At 35.7% G+C, this 20,638-nt stretch overlaps 1 protein-coding gene across 2 annotated transcripts in view; it reads left to right on the top strand.

The window, feature by feature from the left end:
• CFAP44 (cilia and flagella associated protein 44) overlaps positions 1-20,638 on the top strand; it is a 169,773-nt gene that overhangs the window by 62,207 nt on the left and 86,928 nt on the right. For both annotated transcript variants that reach the window (XM_089910540.1, XM_022551158.2), the window contains exon 16: positions 20,433-20,594. In XM_089910540.1, coding sequence (XP_089766666.1) covers positions 20,433-20,594 — 162 coding nt within the window. The remainder of the gene's footprint in view (positions 1-20,432; positions 20,595-20,638) is intronic.

Raw genomic sequence — 20,638 nt, 5'->3', positions numbered from 1 at the left:
CTGTTTGGCTTCTAGGTCCCATGCAGTAAGTTGACCAATGCCCTTAGGAGAAAGAGGTGCAGAGAATGCCCAGCTCACCTCACCTAGCTTCCCTTCTCCTGCTATCTTGGCTCTTAGAGCTGTGGCTGTACTGGTTTCTCTGTGTTGTCTTGAACTAGCTGGTTTAGCAAAGTTTTCATGTGTCATTGAATTCAGTTTGCTAACATTAGTGTTTTTCATCTATGTTTATAAAAAAGATTTGGATAATATTTTCTGTCTTCATAGTTCATCATCAAGTTTGTTATTAAGGTTTTTTTCATCTCCTAAGATGAGTTGTAAACTATTCTCTCTCTCTCTTCTCTTGAAGAATTTGTAATATATTAGAATTTTGAGTTTTTGGCAGACTTGGTAGTAGAGCCATCAGAGCATAGGGTTTTTTTTTTTTTGAGGTGCTTTAAAAAAAATTAATTCAATGCCTTTAATGATTATAATTCTTCTTTTTAAATTTTAAAGTATAATTGACATAAATAAGTCTCAGATATGTGACATGATTTGATAATTGTATACATTGAGAACTGATCACCACAGTAAGTCTAGTTAACATCTGTTACCATACATGAGAACTTTTGAGATCTACTCTGAGCAACATTCAAATATGCAGTACAGTATTATTAACTATAGTCATCATGCTGTACATTACATTCCCATGACTTATTTTATCACTGGAAATTTGTACATTTTGAACCCCTCCATTTTATCATCACCCAGCCCCTGCCTCTGGCAACCACCAGTCTGTTTTCTGTGCCTAATTTTTTTTCTTTTTTAAAGATTCCACATACAATTGATATCATGCAATATTTGTCTTTCTTTTCCTGACTTATTTCACTTAGCATAATGTCCTCAAGGTCCATCCATATTGTTGCAAATGATAAGATTTCATTCTTTTTTATGGCTGAATAATATTCCACTGTGTACGTATAATCACAATGGAATATTTTCTTTAACCATTCACCCTTCAATGAACACATAGTTTCCATATCTTGGCTATTGTAAAGAATATTATGATAAACTTGAGGGTGCATGTATCTTTTCCAGTTAATGTTTTCATCTCAGATAAATACCCTGAAGTGGGATTGCTGGATCATGTGGTAGTTCTATTTTTAATTTTTTGAAGAATCTCCACAATGTTTTCCATAGTGGCTGTACTGATTTATGTTCTCACCAACAGTGCACAAGGGTTCCCTTTTCTCTACATCTTAGCCAACATTTCTTGTCTTTTTGATAATAGCTATTCTAACAGGTGTGAGGTGATATCTCATTGTGGTTTTGATTTGCAGTTCCCTGATGATTAGTGATGTTGAGCATATCTTCATGTACTTGTTGTGTGTCTCTATGTCTTCTTTGGAAAAATGTTCGGATCTTCTGCCCCCTTTATAATTGGATTCTTTGTGCTTTTTTTTTTGCTAATGAGTTGTATGAGTTCTTTATGTATTTTGGATATTAATCCCTTTTCAGATAGATTATTTGCAAATATTTTTGCTTATTCATAAGGTTGCCTTTCATTTTGTTGAGTTCTTTGCTGTGCAAAAGCTTTTTTAGTTTGATGTAGTCTCACTTTGTTTTTGTTTTGTTTTTGTTTTTGCTTTTGTTGCCTTTGATTTTGGTGTCAGATCCAAAAACTCATCACAAAGACCAATGACAAAGTCAAGGAACTTACTGCCTATGTTTTCTGTAAGGAGTTTTATGGTTTCAGGTCTTACGTTCAAGTCTTTAATTTGTTTTGAGTTAATTTTTGTGCACGGTATAAGATAGTAGTCCAGTTTCATCCTTTTGCCTGTGGCTGTCCAGTTTTCCCAGCACCATTTATTGAAGAGACTGTCTTAACCCCCTTGTGTAGTCTTGGCTCCTTTGTCATAAATTAATTTACCATATATATGTGGATTTATTTTTGGGTTCTCTATTCTGTTCCATTGATCTCTATGACTGTTTTTATGCCAATACCATATTGTTTTGATTACTATAACTTTGCAGTATAGTTTGAAATCAGGTAGTGTGATGCCTCCAGCTTTGACTTCTTTCTCAAGATTGCTTTGGCTATTCAGGGTCTCTTGTGGTTCCAATCAGATGTATTCTTCTTGATTTAATTTTGGTAAGTACATGTTTTCCCCCTAGGGGACCTGTTTATTTCCTTTGAACTTTCAAATTTTTTGTCTGTAATTTTCATAATATTCTTAATGTCACAGGATCTGTAATGATGTTTCCTTTTCAGTTTTTTATACTGGTCATTTTTTTCCCTTCCTCTTGCTTAATCTTCCTAGATGTTTGTCAATTAGTGTTTTCAAGGAACTTTTCACTTTATTGATTTTATTTTGTTTTTTATTTTATTAAGTTATATTCTTTTATTACAATCCTACATTTACTGTCTTAAGGTTTATTTTCTTGTTTTCTAATTTCATGAAACGGATATTTATATTTTATTCTTCTTCTTTATATGTATCTTTGGTGTACCTTGTAAAGCTATAGGCTTTAATGTATCCCACAAGTTTTGATAATGTAGTATTTTTATTATCATCCAGTTGAAAATATTTTCTCAGTTTCATTTTGATTTCCTTGACCTATGGACTATTAAAAAGTATTGATATTTTATTGTTTATTTATTTTTAATCTTTTTTTTTTTTGGCTGTATTGGGTCTTCGTTGCTGTGCACAGGGTTTCTCTAGTTGCGGAGAGTGGGGGCTACTCTTTGTTGTGGTGCACAGGCTTCTCATTGCAGTGGATTCTCTTGTTGTGGAGCATGGGCTCTAGGCACGCGGGCTCAGTAGTTGCAGCACATGGACCCTAGAGTTCATGGGTTTCAGTAGTTGCGGTGCATGGGCTTAGTAGTTGCAGCATGTGGGCTGTAGGGTGCACAGGCTTTAGTAGTTGTGGCTCATGGGCTCTAGAGTGCAGGCTCAGTAGTTGTGGCACACAGGCTTAGTTCTCTGCGACATGTGGGATCTTCCTGGACCAGGGATTGAGCCTGTGTCCCCTACATTGGCAGGGAAATTCTTGACCACTGCACCACAGGGAAATCCTTTATTTTTATTATTTAACCTTTATTTTTATTGAAGTATAGTTGATTTACAATATTAGTTTCAGGTGTACAATATAGTGATTCAGTATTTTTATAGATTATACTCCACTTGAATTGATTATAAAATATTGGCTATATTCCCTATGCTGTACAATATATCGTGTGGCTTGTTTATTTTACACATAGTAGTTTGTACCTCTTAATCCCCTACCTGTATCTTGTCCTCCATCTCCACTGGTAACTACTAGTTTGTTCTCTATATCTGTGAGTCTGTTTTGTTATATTCACTAGTTTGTTTCATTTTTTAGATTCCACATATAAGTGATAACATACAGTATTTGTCTTTGTCTGACTTATTTCACTAAGTGTGATACCGTTCAGGTCCATCCATGTTGTTGCAAATGCAAAATTTCATTCTTTTTTATGGCTGAGTAACCACATCATCTTTATCCATTCATTTGTTGATGGACAGTTAGGTTGTTTCCATGTCTTAGCTGTTGTAAATAATGCTGCTATGAACATTGGGGTGCATGTATCTTTTCAAATTAGTGTTTTTGGGTTTTGTTTTGTTGGGGATATATACCCAGAAGTAGAATTGCCAGATCATATTGTAGTAATATTTTTAGCTTTTTTAGTAACCTCCATACTGTTTTTTTACAGTAGCTTCATCAATTTACATTCCCACCAACAGTGTACCAGGGTTCCCTTTTCTCCACATCCTCCCCAACACTTATTAATTATGGTCTTTGGGTTGATAGCCATTCTGGCAGTTGTGGGATGATATCTCATTGTGGGCTTTGATTTGCAATTCCCTGTTGGTTAGTGATGTTGAGCATGTTTTCATATGCCTGTTGACCATCTGTATGTCTTCTTTTAAAAAAATGTCTATTCAGGTCTTCTGACCATTTTTAAAATTGTTTGTTTGGATATCGAGTTGTATGAGCTGTTTATATATTTTGGATATTAACCCCTTATGGGTCATGTCATTTGCCAATATTTTCTCTTGTTTAGTAGGTTGTCTTTTTGTCAGTGGTTTACTTTGCTGTGCAAAAGATTAAATTTAATTAGGCCCCATTTGTTTATTTTTGCTTTTGTTTCCTTTGTTTTAGGAAACAGATCCAAAAAAATATTGTATGGTTTTGGTCAAAGAGTGTTCTGCCTATGTGTTCTTCTAGGAGTGTAATGGTTTCTGGTCTTACATTTAGCTCTATAATCCGTTTTGTGTTTATTTTTTGTATATGGTGTGAGAAAATGTTCTAGTTTCATTCTCTAACATATAGCTGTCCAGTTTTCCCAGCATCATTTATTGAAGGGACTACTTTCCCCATTGTATATTCTTGCCTCTTGTTGTAGATTAATTTTGCCCATAAGTGTGTGGTTTATTTCTGGGCTCTCTATTCTGTTCCATTGATCTATGTGTCTGTTTTTATGCCAGTACCATACTGTTTTGATTACTGTAGCTTTGTAGTATAGTCTGAAATCATGGCATGTGATACCTCCAGCTTTGTTCTTTTTTTTCAAGATTGCTTTGGCTATTCAGTGTCTTTTATAGTTCCATGTAAATTTTAGGATTATTTTATTTCTGTGAAAAATGCCATCAGTATTTTAATGAGCATTGCATTAAATCTGTAGATTGCCTTAGGTAGTATGGTTATTTTAACAATATTAATTCTTCCAATTCATGTACATGGGGTATTTTTCCATTTCTTTGTATCTTCAACTTCATCAATGTCCTATAGTTTTCAAAGTATAGATCTCCTACCTCCTTGGTTAAGTTTATTCCTAGGTATTTTATTCTTTTTCATGTGGTTTTAAAAAGGACTGTTTTCTTGCTTTTTCTTTTTGATAGTTCATTATTAGTATATAGAAAAGCAACAAATTTCTGTAGATTAATCTTTTTTTGCCTTTTTTATTTCTGTTTATTGTAAAGTTTATTTATTTTTACAATTGCTTCAATTTCAACATTTGCAAGGACAACCACAGAAACAAACTTTTTATCAAATTTGTTGTCATATCCTAGTATATGCCTAAATTCTTAGAAAATGTCATTTTATATTTGCAAACATTCACTCTGCTTAAGCATACTTTGGGGTGATTGATATGTTCATACATGTAAAATAGATTCTAGGTAATCAAGAACTGAAACATCAGACAATCAGGAACAAAAGTTTGCAAATTAGCCTTGAATAAGATGTTTATAAATGAATATTTTATCAGTCTGGCATTCTGCTATAACAGAATACCATATACTAGGTGCCTTAAACAACAAACATTTATTTCTCACTGTTCTGGAGGCTGGAAGTCTGAGATCAGCCTCATGGTCAACCTGCTCAGATGCCAGCATGGTCAGATTCATAGTGAGGGCCTTCTACCTGCTTTCCAGATCACTGCCTTCTTGCTGATTCCTCACATGGAGAAAGAGCGAGCTCTGGTCTCTTCATCTTATAAAAGTACTAGCCCCATAATGGGGGCTCCACCCTAAGGGCTTCATCTAAATCTAGTTACCTCCCAAAGCCCCCACCTCCACATAGGGTTTCAACATATGGATTTTGGAGGAACCCAAATATTTAGTCCATAGTAAGTGGCAAGCAGTTATTCCCTAAAAATATTTGATTTCAGGAAGTGTATTTTACTGAAGATCATTTAGGATATGTTGTTAGTATCTAAAATATTTGGGATACATTATCTAACCTTTCAATATTAGCATCCAACTTGTATCATTTCTTGAATAAGACAAGGGTAGACTGATTTTTTCAATTTTTGAGAGAGATTAATGAATCAAAAAGAATGACAAGATTAATAGTTGCTATATTCTTAAAGTTATGAGAATTAAAATATTCAATATTTTTCATCATGGGGAGAGTATGTTTACTAATTATCAAATTGGAAAATTGAAATGATACACTTCAGTTCATCCCCAAAATGCAATATTACTCATGTGATAAAAGCTTAATAAATGTATTTTTGAGTGCACTACTTGAAAATTTGAAAAAAATGCTCTCCACAATGAAGGGGCTTTGATTTAGCTAGTTCTTATTGGTTCTTATTGGTAGTTTTTCCAATGTTAGTAACTTTGTCATATAGAGTAATTACAGAGTATAACCAGTGGGTGACTATTACATTAACTATGATTTGTCAATTGAATCTGCTAATTTAATAAGGAGTAAATGTCTAGGTCTTAACAATAACAATGGAGTTCTTCGTAGTACTTCACAAATACCCAGCCAACCCTTGTCAATTAATTTGCTTAGTGGAATTTAGATGACCTTCATAAAATATCCTCTTGATTTATCTAGTCACGTTGTAAATAAAAAGATTAATCAAGGTGTAATACAAAAGAAAATGAATTTCCTTTTATAGAATTTCACTTGATTAGAAAAGGAAATCTATAAAATGTGGTAGAGAAGTATTAAAGCTCCTTATTCCTATAGGGCATATATTCTGCTGCTTTGATTCATTTTGGGGATGAAGTCTATAAATAAATGTATATGTAAGAAAACCACAGCATTTTCTCTTTAGATGATTCTGAAGTTTTCTAGTTACCTAGCAAAAATGGCATGGCATGCATATATATGTATATATGCATATATGTGTATATACATAATATATATGTCATGTTTCTGTATACATATATGCATACTGTACATAAATATCAGTCTTCAAAATTTAAATAAATTTACTGGTTGTTGACATACAGCTTTTCATGAAGGAATTTTGTAAGACAGATTAAAGACAGGAAGAATAGAAACTGCAAAACAGTGCCTCTCTAACATCTTTCATCTCTAAAACATAAACTACATTCAGTCATCAAGGATACAGACCTTCATGAAGGATAGAGAAGTATAATGAAATTGAATTTTCAGGTATTTTAGAATTAACAATGTGATGAGAGTGACTTACTGTGATACACATGATGGATGAAAAATATCTGGTTGAGTTATTACAATTACAACGATGATTTTGTCATTTTATCACAAAAAATAACCCAACATCTTCCACTTGAATAAGATTACTTAAGAATGTGTGCATAGAACATACAATTGGGTAAGGGTCTGCATTAGCTCATGGAGTACTAGGTGGCTCAATTCAACCTTTTCATGAGGATAAATAAAAGGTTTGACAGAATAACCAAGGCATCTTATTGGTGGTGTGAGATGTAGCACAAATACTGGGAAAACTTCAAGTACCGAAAACTGATTCTGCTAAGAGGGCAGGCATATTCTGATCAAAAGGAAAAAAAGGAAAGAAAGAAAAAAAAAAAGAGCCTCAAAAATTGGCTATCTTTTTTTTTTTTTTTTTTTTGTGGTATGTGGGCCTCTCATTGTAGCCTCTCCCGTTGCGGAACACAGGCTCCGGGCGCGCAGGCTCAGCGGTTCCGCAGCATGTGGGACCGTCGCGGACCGGGGCACGAACCCGTGTCCCGTGCATCGGCAGACGGACTCTCAACCACTGCACCACCAGGGAAGCCCCAAAATTGGCTATCTTTTTGATGTCCTCCTTAGTCTATGGAGACTCATGTTCAAGATGAGGGCATAGCAAAGGAAGAAATTATGACAAACCTTCACTAACTTAAGCTTTTTTTTTTCTTTTAAGGTTTAAACAAGGAACCAGCTAAAGGATCCATTCTAATTCACTATTTTTTTCTAACTCTCCCTCCATCCATCTCCCTCTCCTCCTTGGCAACCACTAACTAAAACTTATATCCCCCAAAACTATGTACTAAGATAAAGATGAACCATAAGTTAAATAGCTCTAAAATGCACACTTATGGCCCTGTGTTGGATCACCCAAGTGATTTGGAAATCTTCAAATATGAAAATTGGAATAATGTAGTTCTAGACTAATAGAAACCCCGGAAGACCTCAGGAGAAAGAAACTCTTTCCTCCTCTACAGGGGAAAAATATTCTAACATCAAGTAAAGAAAGGTTGATTGGAAATTCCAATAAATTGTTTCTCTAACATTATTTCCAATGTCTGGATGCTTGAAGGGAATAAGCTGATGAAGCCACGTAGAGATATGTGACCTTGATTTATATTTTGGGTATCTATGAGTCAAGATATTCCTTGGATAAGGAATGTTGTTACTACCATTGGCTGTATCAGGCAGACAGACAATTGTTAATGGCTCAAGATTTTATAAAAATATTGATGAACTAGTTGTTGGCCAGTGCTAAGATGACTACCAGAAGTATCTCCAACTATGTTGACCCATGGGTCCTGACTTTTATCATGGATGTCCTGGTTAAGGGACGTAAAACAGCAACTCTCCAGTGGGTTTATCATGCATGATGGTAGTTGATACCATGTGTACAGTGTATGACTGTATATTAATCTTGTATTTTGCGACTTCATTCTAATACAGACTAGGATTTTTCTATATATAGTATCATGTCATCTTTAAAAAGTGAGTTTTACTTCTACCCTTCCAATTTGTCTTATTTTTCTTATTTGATTGCTGTTGCCAGGCCTTCCAATACTATGTTTAAAATATTAATAGAATTGGTGAGAGTGGGCATCCTTGTCTTTTTCCCAATTTTATAGGAAAAGCTTTCAGTTTTTCACTATTGAGTATGATGATAGCTCTGCGTTTGTCATAAACGGCCTTTTTTATGGTGAGGTATGTTCCCTCAAGGCCAACATTGATAAGTTTTTTTTTTTTATCATGAATGGATGTTGAAATTCGTGAAATGCTTTTTCTGCATCTATTGAGATGATAATGTGATTTTTTTTAAACATCTTTATTGGAGTATAATTGCTTTACAATAGTATGTTTCTGCTTTATAACAAAGTGAATCAGTCATACATATACATATGTGCCCATATCTCTTCCCTGTTGCATCTCCCTCCCTCTGAGCCTCCCTATCCCACCCCTCTAGATGGTCAAAAAGCACCGAGCTGATCTCCCTGTGCTATGCGGCTGCTTCCCACTAGCTATCTATTTAACGTTTGGTACTGTATATATGTCCATGCCACTCTCTCGCTTTGTCACAGCTTACCCTTCCCCCTCCCCATGTCCTCAAGTCCATTCTCTAGTAGGTCTGTGTCTTTATTCCCGTCTTACTCCTAGGTTCTTCATGACATTTTTTTTCTTAAATTCCATATATATGTGTTAGCATACGGTATTTGTCTTCCTCTTTCTGACTTACTTCACTCTGTATAACAGACTCTAGGTCCATCCACTTCATTACAAATAGCTCAATTTCGTTTCTTTTTATGGCTGAGTAATATTCCATTGTATATATGTGCCACATCTTCTTTATCCATTCATCTGATGATGGACACTTAGGTTGATTCCATCTCGGGGCTATTGTAAATAGAGATGCAATGAATATTTTCATACATGACTCTTTTTGAATTATGGTTTTCTCAGGGTATATGCCCAGTAGTGGGATTGCTGGGTCGTATGGTAGTTCTATTTGTAGTTTTTTAAGGAACCTTCATACTGTTCTCCATAGTGGCTGTACTAATTCACATTCCCACCAGCAGTGCAAGAGTGCTCCCTTTTTTATTTTTTTGCAGTACGTGTGCCTCTCATTGTTGTGGCCTCTCCCGTTGTGGAGCACAGGCTCCGGACGCGCGGGCTCAGCGGCCATGGCTCACGGGCCTAGCCACTCCGTGGCATGTGGGATCTTCCCGGACTGGGGCACAAACCTGTGTCCCCTGCATCGGCAGGAGGACTCTCAACCACTGCGCCACCAGGGAAGCCCTAGTGTTCCCTTTTCTCCACACCCTCTCCAGCATTTATTGTTTCTAGATTTTTTGATGATGGCCATTCTGACTGGTGTGAGATGATATCTCATTGTAGTTTTGATTTGCATTTCTCTAATGATTAATGATGTTGAGCATTCTTTCATGTGTTTCTTGGAAGTCTGTATATCTTCTTTGGAGAAATGTCTATTTAGGTCTTCTGCCCAGTTTTGGATTGGGTAGTTTGTTTTTTTGTTATTGAGCTGCATGAGCTGCTTATAAATTTGGGAGATTAATCCTTTGTCAGTTACTTCATTTGCAAATATTTTCTCCCATTCTCAGGGTTGTCTTTTGGTCTTGTTTATGGTTTCCTTTGCTGTGCAAAAGCTTTGAAGTTTCATTAGGTCCCATTTGCTTATTTATGTTTTTATTTCCATTACTCTAGGAGGTGGGTCAAAAAGAATCTTGCTGTGATTTATGTCATAGAGTGTTCTGCCTATGTTTTCCTCTAAGAGTTTGATAGTTTCTGGCCTTACATTTAGGTCTTTAATCCATTTTGAGCTTATTTTTGTGTATGGTGTTAGGGAGTGATCTAATCTCATACTTTTACATGTACCTGTCCAGCTTTCCCAGCACCACTTATTGAAGAGGCTGTCCTTTCTCCACTGTATATTGCTGCCTCCTTTATCAAAGATAAGGTGACCATATGTGCATGGGTTTATCTCTGGGCTTTCTATCCTGTTCCATTGATCTATCTTTCTGTTTTTGTGCCAGTACCATACTGTCTTGATTACTGTAGCTTTGTAGTATAGTCTGAAGTCAGGGAGCCTGATTCCTCCAGCTCCATTTTTCATTCTCAAGATTACTTTGGCTATTCGGGGTCTTTTGTGTTTCCATACAAATTGTGAAATGTTTTGTTCTGGTTCTGTGAAAAATGCCAGTGGTAGTTTGATAGGGATTGCATTGAATCTGTAGATTGCTTTGGGTAGTAGAGTCTTTTTCACAATGTTGATTCTTCCTATCCAAGAACATGGTATATCTCTCCATCTATTTGTATCCTCTTTACTTTCTTTCATCAGTGTCTTATAATTTTCTGCATACAGGTCTTTTTTCTCCTTAGGTAGGTTTATTCCTAGATATTTTATTCTTTTTGTTGCAATGGTAAATGGGAGTGTTTTCTTGATTTCACTTTCAGATTTTTCATCATTAGTGTATAGGAATGCCAGAGACTTCTGTGCATTAAACTGTATCCTGCTACTTTACCAAATTCACTGATTAGCTCTAGTAGTTTTCTGGGAGCATCTTTAGGATTCTCTATGTATAGTATCATGTCATCTGCAAACAGTGACAGCTTTACTTCTTCTTTTCCAATTTGGATTCCTTTTATTTCCTTTTCTTCTCTGATTGCTGTGGCTAAAACTTCCAAAACTATGTTGAATAAGAGTGGTGAGAGTGGGCAACCTTGTCTTGTTGCTGATCTTAGTGGAAATGCTTTCAGTTTTTCACCATTGATGATGATGTTGGCTGTGGGTTTGTCACATATGGCCTTTATTATGTTGAGGAAATTTCCCTCTATGCCTACTTTCTTGAGGGTTTTTATCATAAATGGGTGTTGAATTTTGTCGAAAGCTTTCTCTGCATCTATTGAGATGATCATATGGTTTTTCTCCTTCAATTTGTTAATATGGTTTATCACATTGATAGATTTGCATATATTGAAGAGTCCTTGCATTCCTGGAATAAACCCCACTTGATCATGGTGTATGATCCTTTTAATGTGCTGTTGGATTCTGTTTGCTAGTATCTTGTTGAGGATTTTTGCATCTATGTTCATCAGTGATATTGGCCTGTAGTTTTCTTTCTTTGTGACATCCTTGTCTGGTTTTGGTATCAGGGTGATGGTGGCCTCGTAGAAGGAATTTGGGTGTGTTCCTCCCTCTGCTATATTTTGGAAGAGTTTGAGAAGGATAGGTGTTAGCTCTTCTGTAAATGTTTGATAGAATTCGCCTGTGAAGCCATCTGGCCCTGGGCTTTTGTTTGTTGGAAGATTGTAAATCACAGTTTCGATTTCAGTGCTTGTGATTGGTCTGTTCATATTTTCTATTTCTTCTTGATTCAGCCTTGGCAGTTGTGCATTTCTAAGAATTTGTCCATTTCTTCCAGGTTGTCCATTTTATTGGCATAGCGTTGCTTGTAGTAATCTCTCATGATCTTTTGTATTTCTGCAGTGTCAGGTGTTACTTTTCCTTTTTCATTTCTAATTCTGTTGATTTGAGTCTTCTCCCTTTTTTTCTTGTTGAGTCTGGCTAATGGTTTATCAATTTTGTTGATCTTCTCAAAGAACCAGCTTTTAGTTTTATTGATCTTTGCTATCATTTCCTTCATTTCTTTTTCATTTTATTCTGATCTGATCTTTATGAGTTCTTTCCTTCTGCTAACTTTGGGGTTTTTTTGTTCTTCTTTTTCTAATTGCTTTAGGTGCAAGGTTAGGTTGTTTCTTAAGGTGGGATTGTATTGCTATAAACTTCCCTCTTAGGACTGCTTTTGCTGCATCCCATAGGTTTTGGGTCGTCATGTCTGCATTGTCATTTGTTTCTAGGTATTTTTTGATTTCTTCAGTGATCACTTCGTTATTAAGTAGTATATTGTTTAGCCTCCATGTGTTTGTATTTTTTACAGATCTTTTCCTGTAATTGATATCTAGTCTCATAGCTTTGTGGTCAGAAAAGATACTTGGTACAATTTCAGTTTTCTTAATTTTACCAAGGCTTGATTTGTCACCCAAGATATGATCTATCCTGGAGAATGTTCCATGAGCACTTGAGAAAAATGTGTATTCTGTTGTTTTTGGATGGAATGTCCTATAAATATCAATTAAGTCCGTCTTGTTTAATGTATCATTTAAAGCTTGTGTTTCCTTATTTATTTTCATTTTGGATGATCTGTCCATTGGTGAAAGTAGGGTGTTAAAGTCCCCTACTATGAATGTGTTACTGTTGATTTCCCCTTTTATGGTTGTTAGTATTTGCCTTGTATATTGAGCTGCTCCTATGTTGGGTGCATAAATATTTACAATTGTTACATCTTCTTCTTGGATCGATCCCTTGATCATTATGTAGTGTCCTTCTTTGTTCTCTTCTAATAGTCTTTATTTTAAAGTCTATTTTGTCTGATATGAGAATTGCTGCTCCAGCTTTCTTTTTGTTTCCATTTGCATGGAATATCTTTTTCCATCCCCTTACTTTCAGTCTGTATGTGTCTCTAGGTCTGAACTGGGTCTCTTGTAGACAGCATATATATGGGTCTTGTTTTTGTATCCATTCAGCTAATCTATGTCTCCTGGTGGGAGCCTTTAGTCCATTTACATTTAAGGTAATTATCGATATGTATGTTTCTATTCCCATTTTCTTAATTGTTTTGGGTTCATTATTGTAGGTCTTTTCCTTCTCTTGTGTTTCTTGCCTAGAGAAGTTCCTTTAGCATTTGTTGTAAAGCTGGTTTGGTGGTGCTGAACTCTCTCAGCTTTTGCTTGTCTATAAAGGTTTTAATTTCTCCATCAAATCTGAATGAGATCCTTGCTGGGTAGAGTAATCTTGGTTGCAGGTTTTTCTCCTTCATCACTTTAAATATGTCCTGCCAGTCCCTTCTGGTTTGCAGAGTTTCTGCTGAAAGATCAGCTGTTAACCTTATGGGGATTCCCTTGTGTGTTATTTGTTGTTTTTCCCTTGCTGCTTTTAATATGCTTTCTTTGTATTTAATTTTTGACAGTTTGATTAATATGTGTCTTGGCATATTTCTCCTTGGGTTTGTCCTGTATGGGACTCTTTGTGCTTCCTGGACTTGATTAACTATTTCCTTTCCCATATTAGGGAAGTTTTCAACTATAATCTCTTCAAATATTTTCTCAGTCCCTTTCTTTTTCTCTTCTTCTTCTGGATCCCCTATAAGTCGAATGTTGGTGCGTTTGATGTTGTCCCAGAGGTCTCTGAGAGTGTCCTCAGTTCTTCTCAGACTTTTTTCTTTATTCTGCTCTGCAGTAGTTATTTCCACTATTTTATCTTCTAGGTCACTTATCCGTTCTTCTGCCTCAGTTATTCTGCTATTGATCCCATCTAGAGTATTTTTAATTTCATTTATTGTGTTGTTCCTTTATTGCTTGTTTCATCTTTAGTTCTTCTAGGTCCTTGTTAAATGTTTCTTGCATTTTGTCTATTCTGTATCCGAGATTTTGGATCATCTTTACTATCATTATTCTGAATTCTTTTTCAGGTAGACTGCCTATTTCCTCTTCATTTGTTAGGTCTGGTGGGTTTTTATCTTGCTCCTTCATCTGCAGTGTGTTTTTCTGTCTTCTCATTTTGCTTATCTTACTGTGTTTGGGGTCTCCTTTTTGCAGGCTGCAGGTTCATAGTTCCTGTTGTTTTTGTTGTCTGTTCCCAGTGGCTAAAGTTAGTTCAGTGGATTGTGTAGGCTTCCTGGTGGAGATAATGTGATTTTTACCATTCATTTTGTTAATGTGCTGTATCATATTGAGTTTTGTGGATATTGAACCATCCTTGCATCTCTGGAATAAATCCCACTTGATCATGCTGTATGATCCTTTTTATATATGATCTTTTCTACATATTGCTGAATTTTGTTTTCTAATATTTTGTTGAGGGTTTTTGCTATTGACCTGTAATTTTCTTTTTTTTGTAGTGTATTTTGTTTTGGTATCAGGGTAATGGTGGCCTCATAGAATGAATTTGGATGTGTTCAATTTTTTGGAACAGTTTTAGAAGGATAGGTATTAGATCTTTTTATATATTTGGTAGAATTCCCCTGTGAAGTCATAAACTTGTTTGCTGGGAGTTGATTACTAATTCAGTTTCACTACTAGTGATTGGTCTGTTCACATTGTCTATATCTTTCTGATTCAGTCTATGTAGATTGTATGTTTCTAGAAATTTATCCATGTCTTCTAGGTCATCCAATTTGTTGGCATATAACCTTTCACAGTGTTCTGTTGTGATTTTTTTGTTTCTCTGTGATGTCAGTTGTAATTTCTCCTCTCTCATTTCTTATTTTGTTTACTTGGGTCCGCTCTCTTTTCTTCTAAATGATCCTGGCTAAAAGATAATCAATTTTGTTCATGTTTTGTTAAAAAAAAAACAGCTCTTGATCTCATTGCTGTATTCTGTTTTTTTGGGTCTCTATTTCCTCTCTGATCTTTATTTCGTTTCTTCTGCTGATTTCTTTTGGCTTTGTTTTCTTTTTGTAATTCCTTTAGGTGATTGGTTAGGTTACTTGATATTTTTCTTGTTTCTTGAAATAGGCGTGCATCACTATAAACTTGATCTTAGAACTGCTTTTGCTGTGTCCATAGCTTTTGGAAAGTTCTGTTTTTATTTCCATTTGTCTCATGATATTTGCTGATTTCCTCTTTGATTTATTCATTGGCCCTTTGGTTTTTCAGTAGCATGTTGTTTAGACCCCACATATTTGTGTTTTTGCCAATTTTCTTCGTGTAATTGATTTCTAATTTCGTACCATGTTGTTGGAAAAAATGCTTGATATCATTTCTATTCTATTAAATTTGTTGAGACTTGTTTTGTGGCCTAGCATGTGTTCTGTCCTAGAGAAAGTGCCATGTGCACTTGAGAATAATATGTATTCAGCAGTTTTGGGATGGAATGTTCTATATTTATCTATTAAGTCCAACTGGTCTAATGTGTCATTAAAAACCACCACTTCCTTACTGATTTTCTGTCTGGATGATCTGTCCATTGACATTAGTGGGGTGTTAAAGTTCCCCTACAATTATTGTATTATTGTCAATTTTTTCCTTCATGTCTGTTAATATTTGCCTTATATGTTTAGGTGCTCCTATATTAGGTGCATATGTTTTTTAGAAACATTTAAAAATTATTTATTTATTTATTTGGCTGCACCGGGTCTTAGTTGCAGCATACAGGATCTTTAGTTGTGGCCTGCAGGAACTTCACTGTGGCATGTGGGATCTGGTTCTCTGACCAGGGATTGAACCTGGGTCCCCTACATTGGGAGTGCAGAGCCTAAGCTGCTGGACCACCAGGGAAGTCCCAGATGCATATATGTTAATGAATGTTATATTCTCTTCCTGTATTGTTCCCTTAATCACTGCATAATGCCCTTCTTTGTCTTTTGTGTAAAATTTGTTTTAAGGTCTGCTTTGTCCTATATGAGTATTGCTACCTCAGCTTTCTTGTCATTTCCATTTGCATGAAATATATTTTTCCGTCCCCTCATTTTCAGTCTCTGTGTGTCTTTAGCTTTGAAGTGAGTCTTTTGTAAGCAGCATATGGATGGTCTTTTTTTAAAAGACCCAATGAGCCACCCATAATTCTTTGTTGAAGTATTTGGTCCATTGACATTTAAAGTGGTTATTTATAGGCATGTGCTTATTGCTATTTTGTTACTTGTTTTCTGGCTGTTTTTGTAGTTCTTCTGTGTTCTTTTAGTTTCTTCACTTGTGGTTTATCCTGTTTGGGAATCTCTGTGCTTCCTGTACCTGGATATCTATTTCCTTCTGCAGGTTTGGGAAGTTTTCAGCCATAATTTCATCAAATAGATTATCAACCCCTTTCTCTTTCTCTCTTCTCCTTCTCGGATCTCTATAATGGGAATGTTAGTATGCTTGATGGTGTCCCAGAAGTCCCTTAAACTATCCTCATTTAAAATTTTTTTTTCTTTTTGCTATTCTGATTGGGTGATTGCCATTATTCTACCTTCAAGATCACTTATGCTTTCTTCTGTATCACTTAGTTTGCTCTAATTCCTTCTAGTGTGTTTTTCATTTGTTACTGTATTCTTCAGCTCTGATTATTTTTAATATTTTTCTAGTTTTTGTTAAAATTCTCACGTGTTCATCTATTCTTTTTTCAAATTCAGTTAGCATATGTATTACTAGTGCTTTGAGCTCTTCATCTGGTAAATTGTTTCTGTTTCATTAATCTTTTTTTTTTTTTAAGGGTTTTTTCCCTTGTTCTTTTGTTTGTAACAAATTCCTCTGTCCTCTCATTTTGTTTAACTTTCTCTGTCTCTACTCCTACTTTTTCCAAAATGTCACACTGGTTTTTTCTGTCATATAAATGACAGATCTTCCGTATTTTCTAGCTTAAAAAAATCTCTCCAGGCTGTATTTTACAGATTTCTTCTCATATTTTCTACTGACTAGTAATCTCTTCAGTTATCTGGTGTTAAAGCCATCCTTTGTGATCTTATTTTCAACTTCTGTATTTTTTAGTTCTTGAAGTTTTATTTGGTTGTTTGTCATATTTGTTTTGTTAGTTTTATATTTTTTTGCTTCCTGTGGATACTTCTATATTCCTTTACATATAGTAAGCATAATTGTTTTTTGGACTGAGTCTGATAATTTCAACATCTGAAGTCTTTATGGATTTTTTTGGTATTTGTTTTGTTGACTCTCACTTTTGATGTCTTATTTCTAATGTGTCTGGTTATTTTATCTTCATGGATATGGATTGACCATATCTTCACTGAATGAATAAATGAATACCCTTTTCTGTACTCGAAAAAATTCTATTCTGAGGAGAAAAGTGTGAAAGGATACACATCAACTTTTTAGCATTCATTATATATGTTTGGGGTCAGGGAGAGAAGTATAATAGTTAACTTTTATTTCATTTGTGACAATATTTATTACTTTTATGACTTGACTCATAAAATACAAACACAGCTCCTCTGAGGCTCTTGTAACTTGGCTATATCACCTTCTATCTTTTTATGTTGCTGTTATCATCTGACCACCTGGTCAAGCCTGCCTCTTTATTAAAATTTTGAGAATATGGTTATCTTTCTTTTTATCTGAAGTGTAAACAATTATACTGAATGATATTAGCACCATATGCCTAGTCAATCAAATCACATCAGCCTCTGAGCTTCTTGACCTCTTCATTTCCCATGACCTTTACAGTTTATCCACACACATTCACAGCCACCCACTGGGCACTATTACCACAGTTTATTAGTTTACTAGGGCCTCCATAACAAAATACCACAGTCTGGGTGGCTTAAAGAACAGGAATTTTTTTTCTCACAGTTCTTTAGGCTAGAAGTTTAAGATCAAAATGCTGACAGGTTTGGTTCCTTCTGAGACCTCTCTCCTTGCCTTGCAGATGGCCACCTTCTCACTGTGTCCTCACATGATTGTCCCTCTGTGTCCTAATCTCCCCTTCTTATAAGGACACCAGTCCTATTGGATTAGGACCCACCCTAACAACTGTATTGTAACATAATTACCTGCTTAAAGGCCCCATCTCCAAATACAGTCACATTCTGAGATACTGGGGATTAGGACTTCTGCATAAGAATTTGGGGGGACATGATTCAGACTACAACGTCTTGTAAGAACTCAACTTTAAAAGTCTACTATTCAGATATCTCACATTCTAACCTCAACCTCTCTTCTATCCAGCCTGTTAACTTAGCTACTTCTGCTCTACTTGTTCTCTGAAGTCACAGGCACCCCTTGTTCATTCACCATTTGCTTTCCCTCACTCATTAGTCCACTCTTGTCTTAAATTCCCCCTACATCCGGCTTAAATGTCATGATTCTTTTCAGTAGGGTTCAATAGCACTCTTCCAATGCCTTGAGCTCCCTTCTCATTTTTTCATACACTTCTGGCAAAAATCCATCCCTGAATGCCCCCAACTGATTTGTATTTGCCTACAGTGATTACCAAGGGCAGCTGGAGATAGTCATACATCAGAGAAGATTAGCTTCTCCCTAATTTAGTGACTCAAATGGCCTCAACACAATTCATGGTATGGCTTAGCAATCCTATGACATTGTTCTTATCAACTCTCTTTCACCCACAATGAACACTTAAAAACTCCTCCTCTTCTCAGAGCTTCAAGCCTCCCACTAGCTGGCTCACTCTCATTCTCAGCATCATTTATTTCATAGAGTAGGAGCCCTCTGCCAGGAACTCCTTTGCCTTCCCACTACCAAACGTAAAGTCCTGTTACCTCTTCATGTACCTGCTCCTCTTCCCTTTTTTTTTTTTTTACAATAGGGGTGCTGTGTGCCTTCCTACTTGAGGCCAATTCTCCCTTGTGACCTTTGGATTCTACTCCCACTTTTTTCAACATTTCACACATTTATTTTCTCTTTTCTGTCATATAAATTTAACCTTACTTGTTAAATGGATTATTTCCATCAGTATTTAAATATATTCAAGACCCTCATGTATAAAAAATAAATTCCTTGACTTCATGTTCTCTTCCAGTCACTGCTCCATGTTTCTCCTCCCAATTTTCTTAAGGGGATTGCTTATTCCTACAAACTGCATTTCCTTACACCTACTCCTTCCTTTACACATTCTTACGAGTTTCTTGTGTCTCATAATTCCACCAGATCAGCTCTTCTAAAGATACCGGAGGTATCCATTTAACAGTTTTAGTTCTTATCTTCTTGCCCTCTTAGCCTCAATTGACCTTGTTGACCCTCACTTCCTCTTTGAAACACCATGTTTGTTTGATTTGGGGGACATTATGCTCTCCTTGTTCCTTCTCTTACATCTTGTCACTCCTTCTCAGTCTCCCTCACTCAGCCTTTGAGTGTTGTTTCCCCAAGGCTCTGTCCCAGTCTCTCTTCTCACTCTGTTCTCTTCACCTAGGTGATACCACCAAGGCCACAACTTTCTTAAAAGCCCAAATGTGCCACAGGATATTTGCACATGGTATGTCCTTTACATAGCATGCTCCCTCAAATCCTCCCCTAAGTCATTATAAAAATATCTTCCACTCATCCTTCACCTTGAGACTTAGGTACCACCTTCTCAGGAAGCCTTGTACAACCTCCTTACTCTTGTGGTACCTCTGCAACACTTATTGCAGTTATAATTTACATTTATTTATATGATTTGCTAAATGACAGGCTCTCCCATTGGAGGTAAGCTTCATAATGACAGAGACAATCCCTATTTTTCTTATTATAATTTTGCCTCTAGCCCTCTACAAAATTCTGAACACATAGTAGGTGTATAATAAGTATAGAATAGAATAACTGAATGAATAAACATTTCGAATAAACATTTTGAATAACGTTTCTGTAGACTATCAAGATGGGGATTTCCCACACATGGTTAAATACGTGATTTTGGACTGGACTAGAGAGATTAATCTGGAGTCTAATTGCTTGTGAGTGGTAATGAAGCCTTGATTGGCTATAAGATTTCCCAGGGCATGTTTATGGAGAGAAAGAAGAAGAGGGAAGTGAACAAAAATCTTGGGGACATCCACATTAAATGAACTCAGGCAGAGAGAGGATGATCCATCAAAGGAGGCTGAGGTTGTATATGCCATTCACATACTGCAGATTTTCCTTGGCTGTCCTAATTTTAATATTCTGCCGTTTGGGCTAACATTTCACAACCAATTTTTGGCTCAGAAAATATGGCATCTATAAGGGAAATGAATCTAAATCTAATTTTAACACTTATTAATTAATGATATAATTGTACTAATAATTGTGTATAGTGATTAATAAGATTGACTAAGTTCCTCACTGTGGTTATTACTGGTAATAAGTATCTTTTAAAAATGGCTAATATACATAGCAATTATAGTTTCCCTGGTTTAAAATCTTTATGAACTGTGCTTCTAAAAATTTGCCTAAATGTAAATGATATGTTTTAATTTTGTTTTTAGCCTGAAAGTACTTTACTGATTATTTGTGAGAATGACTATGTTCTTGAAGCTCCATTTCCAACTATAAAGGAGGAGGAGGAGGACCATGATGTAGTTTCCTATGAAATCAAAGACATGTGTATAAAATGTTTCCATTTCTCAAGTATCAAATCTAAGATTCTGGTATGAAATACCCTTGAAGCATTGTCTTCTAATTTTTTTTCTTT

The sequence above is a fragment of the Delphinapterus leucas genome, chromosome 4 (genome assembly GCF_059928025.1).
Source record: "Delphinapterus leucas isolate spDelLeu-1000000601 "Yukka" chromosome 4, BTC_Dleu_Yukka2, whole genome shotgun sequence".
Classification (NCBI taxonomy): domain Eukaryota; kingdom Metazoa; phylum Chordata; class Mammalia; order Artiodactyla; family Monodontidae; genus Delphinapterus; species Delphinapterus leucas.
This window is presented reverse-complemented; position numbering and strand designations above follow the sequence as displayed.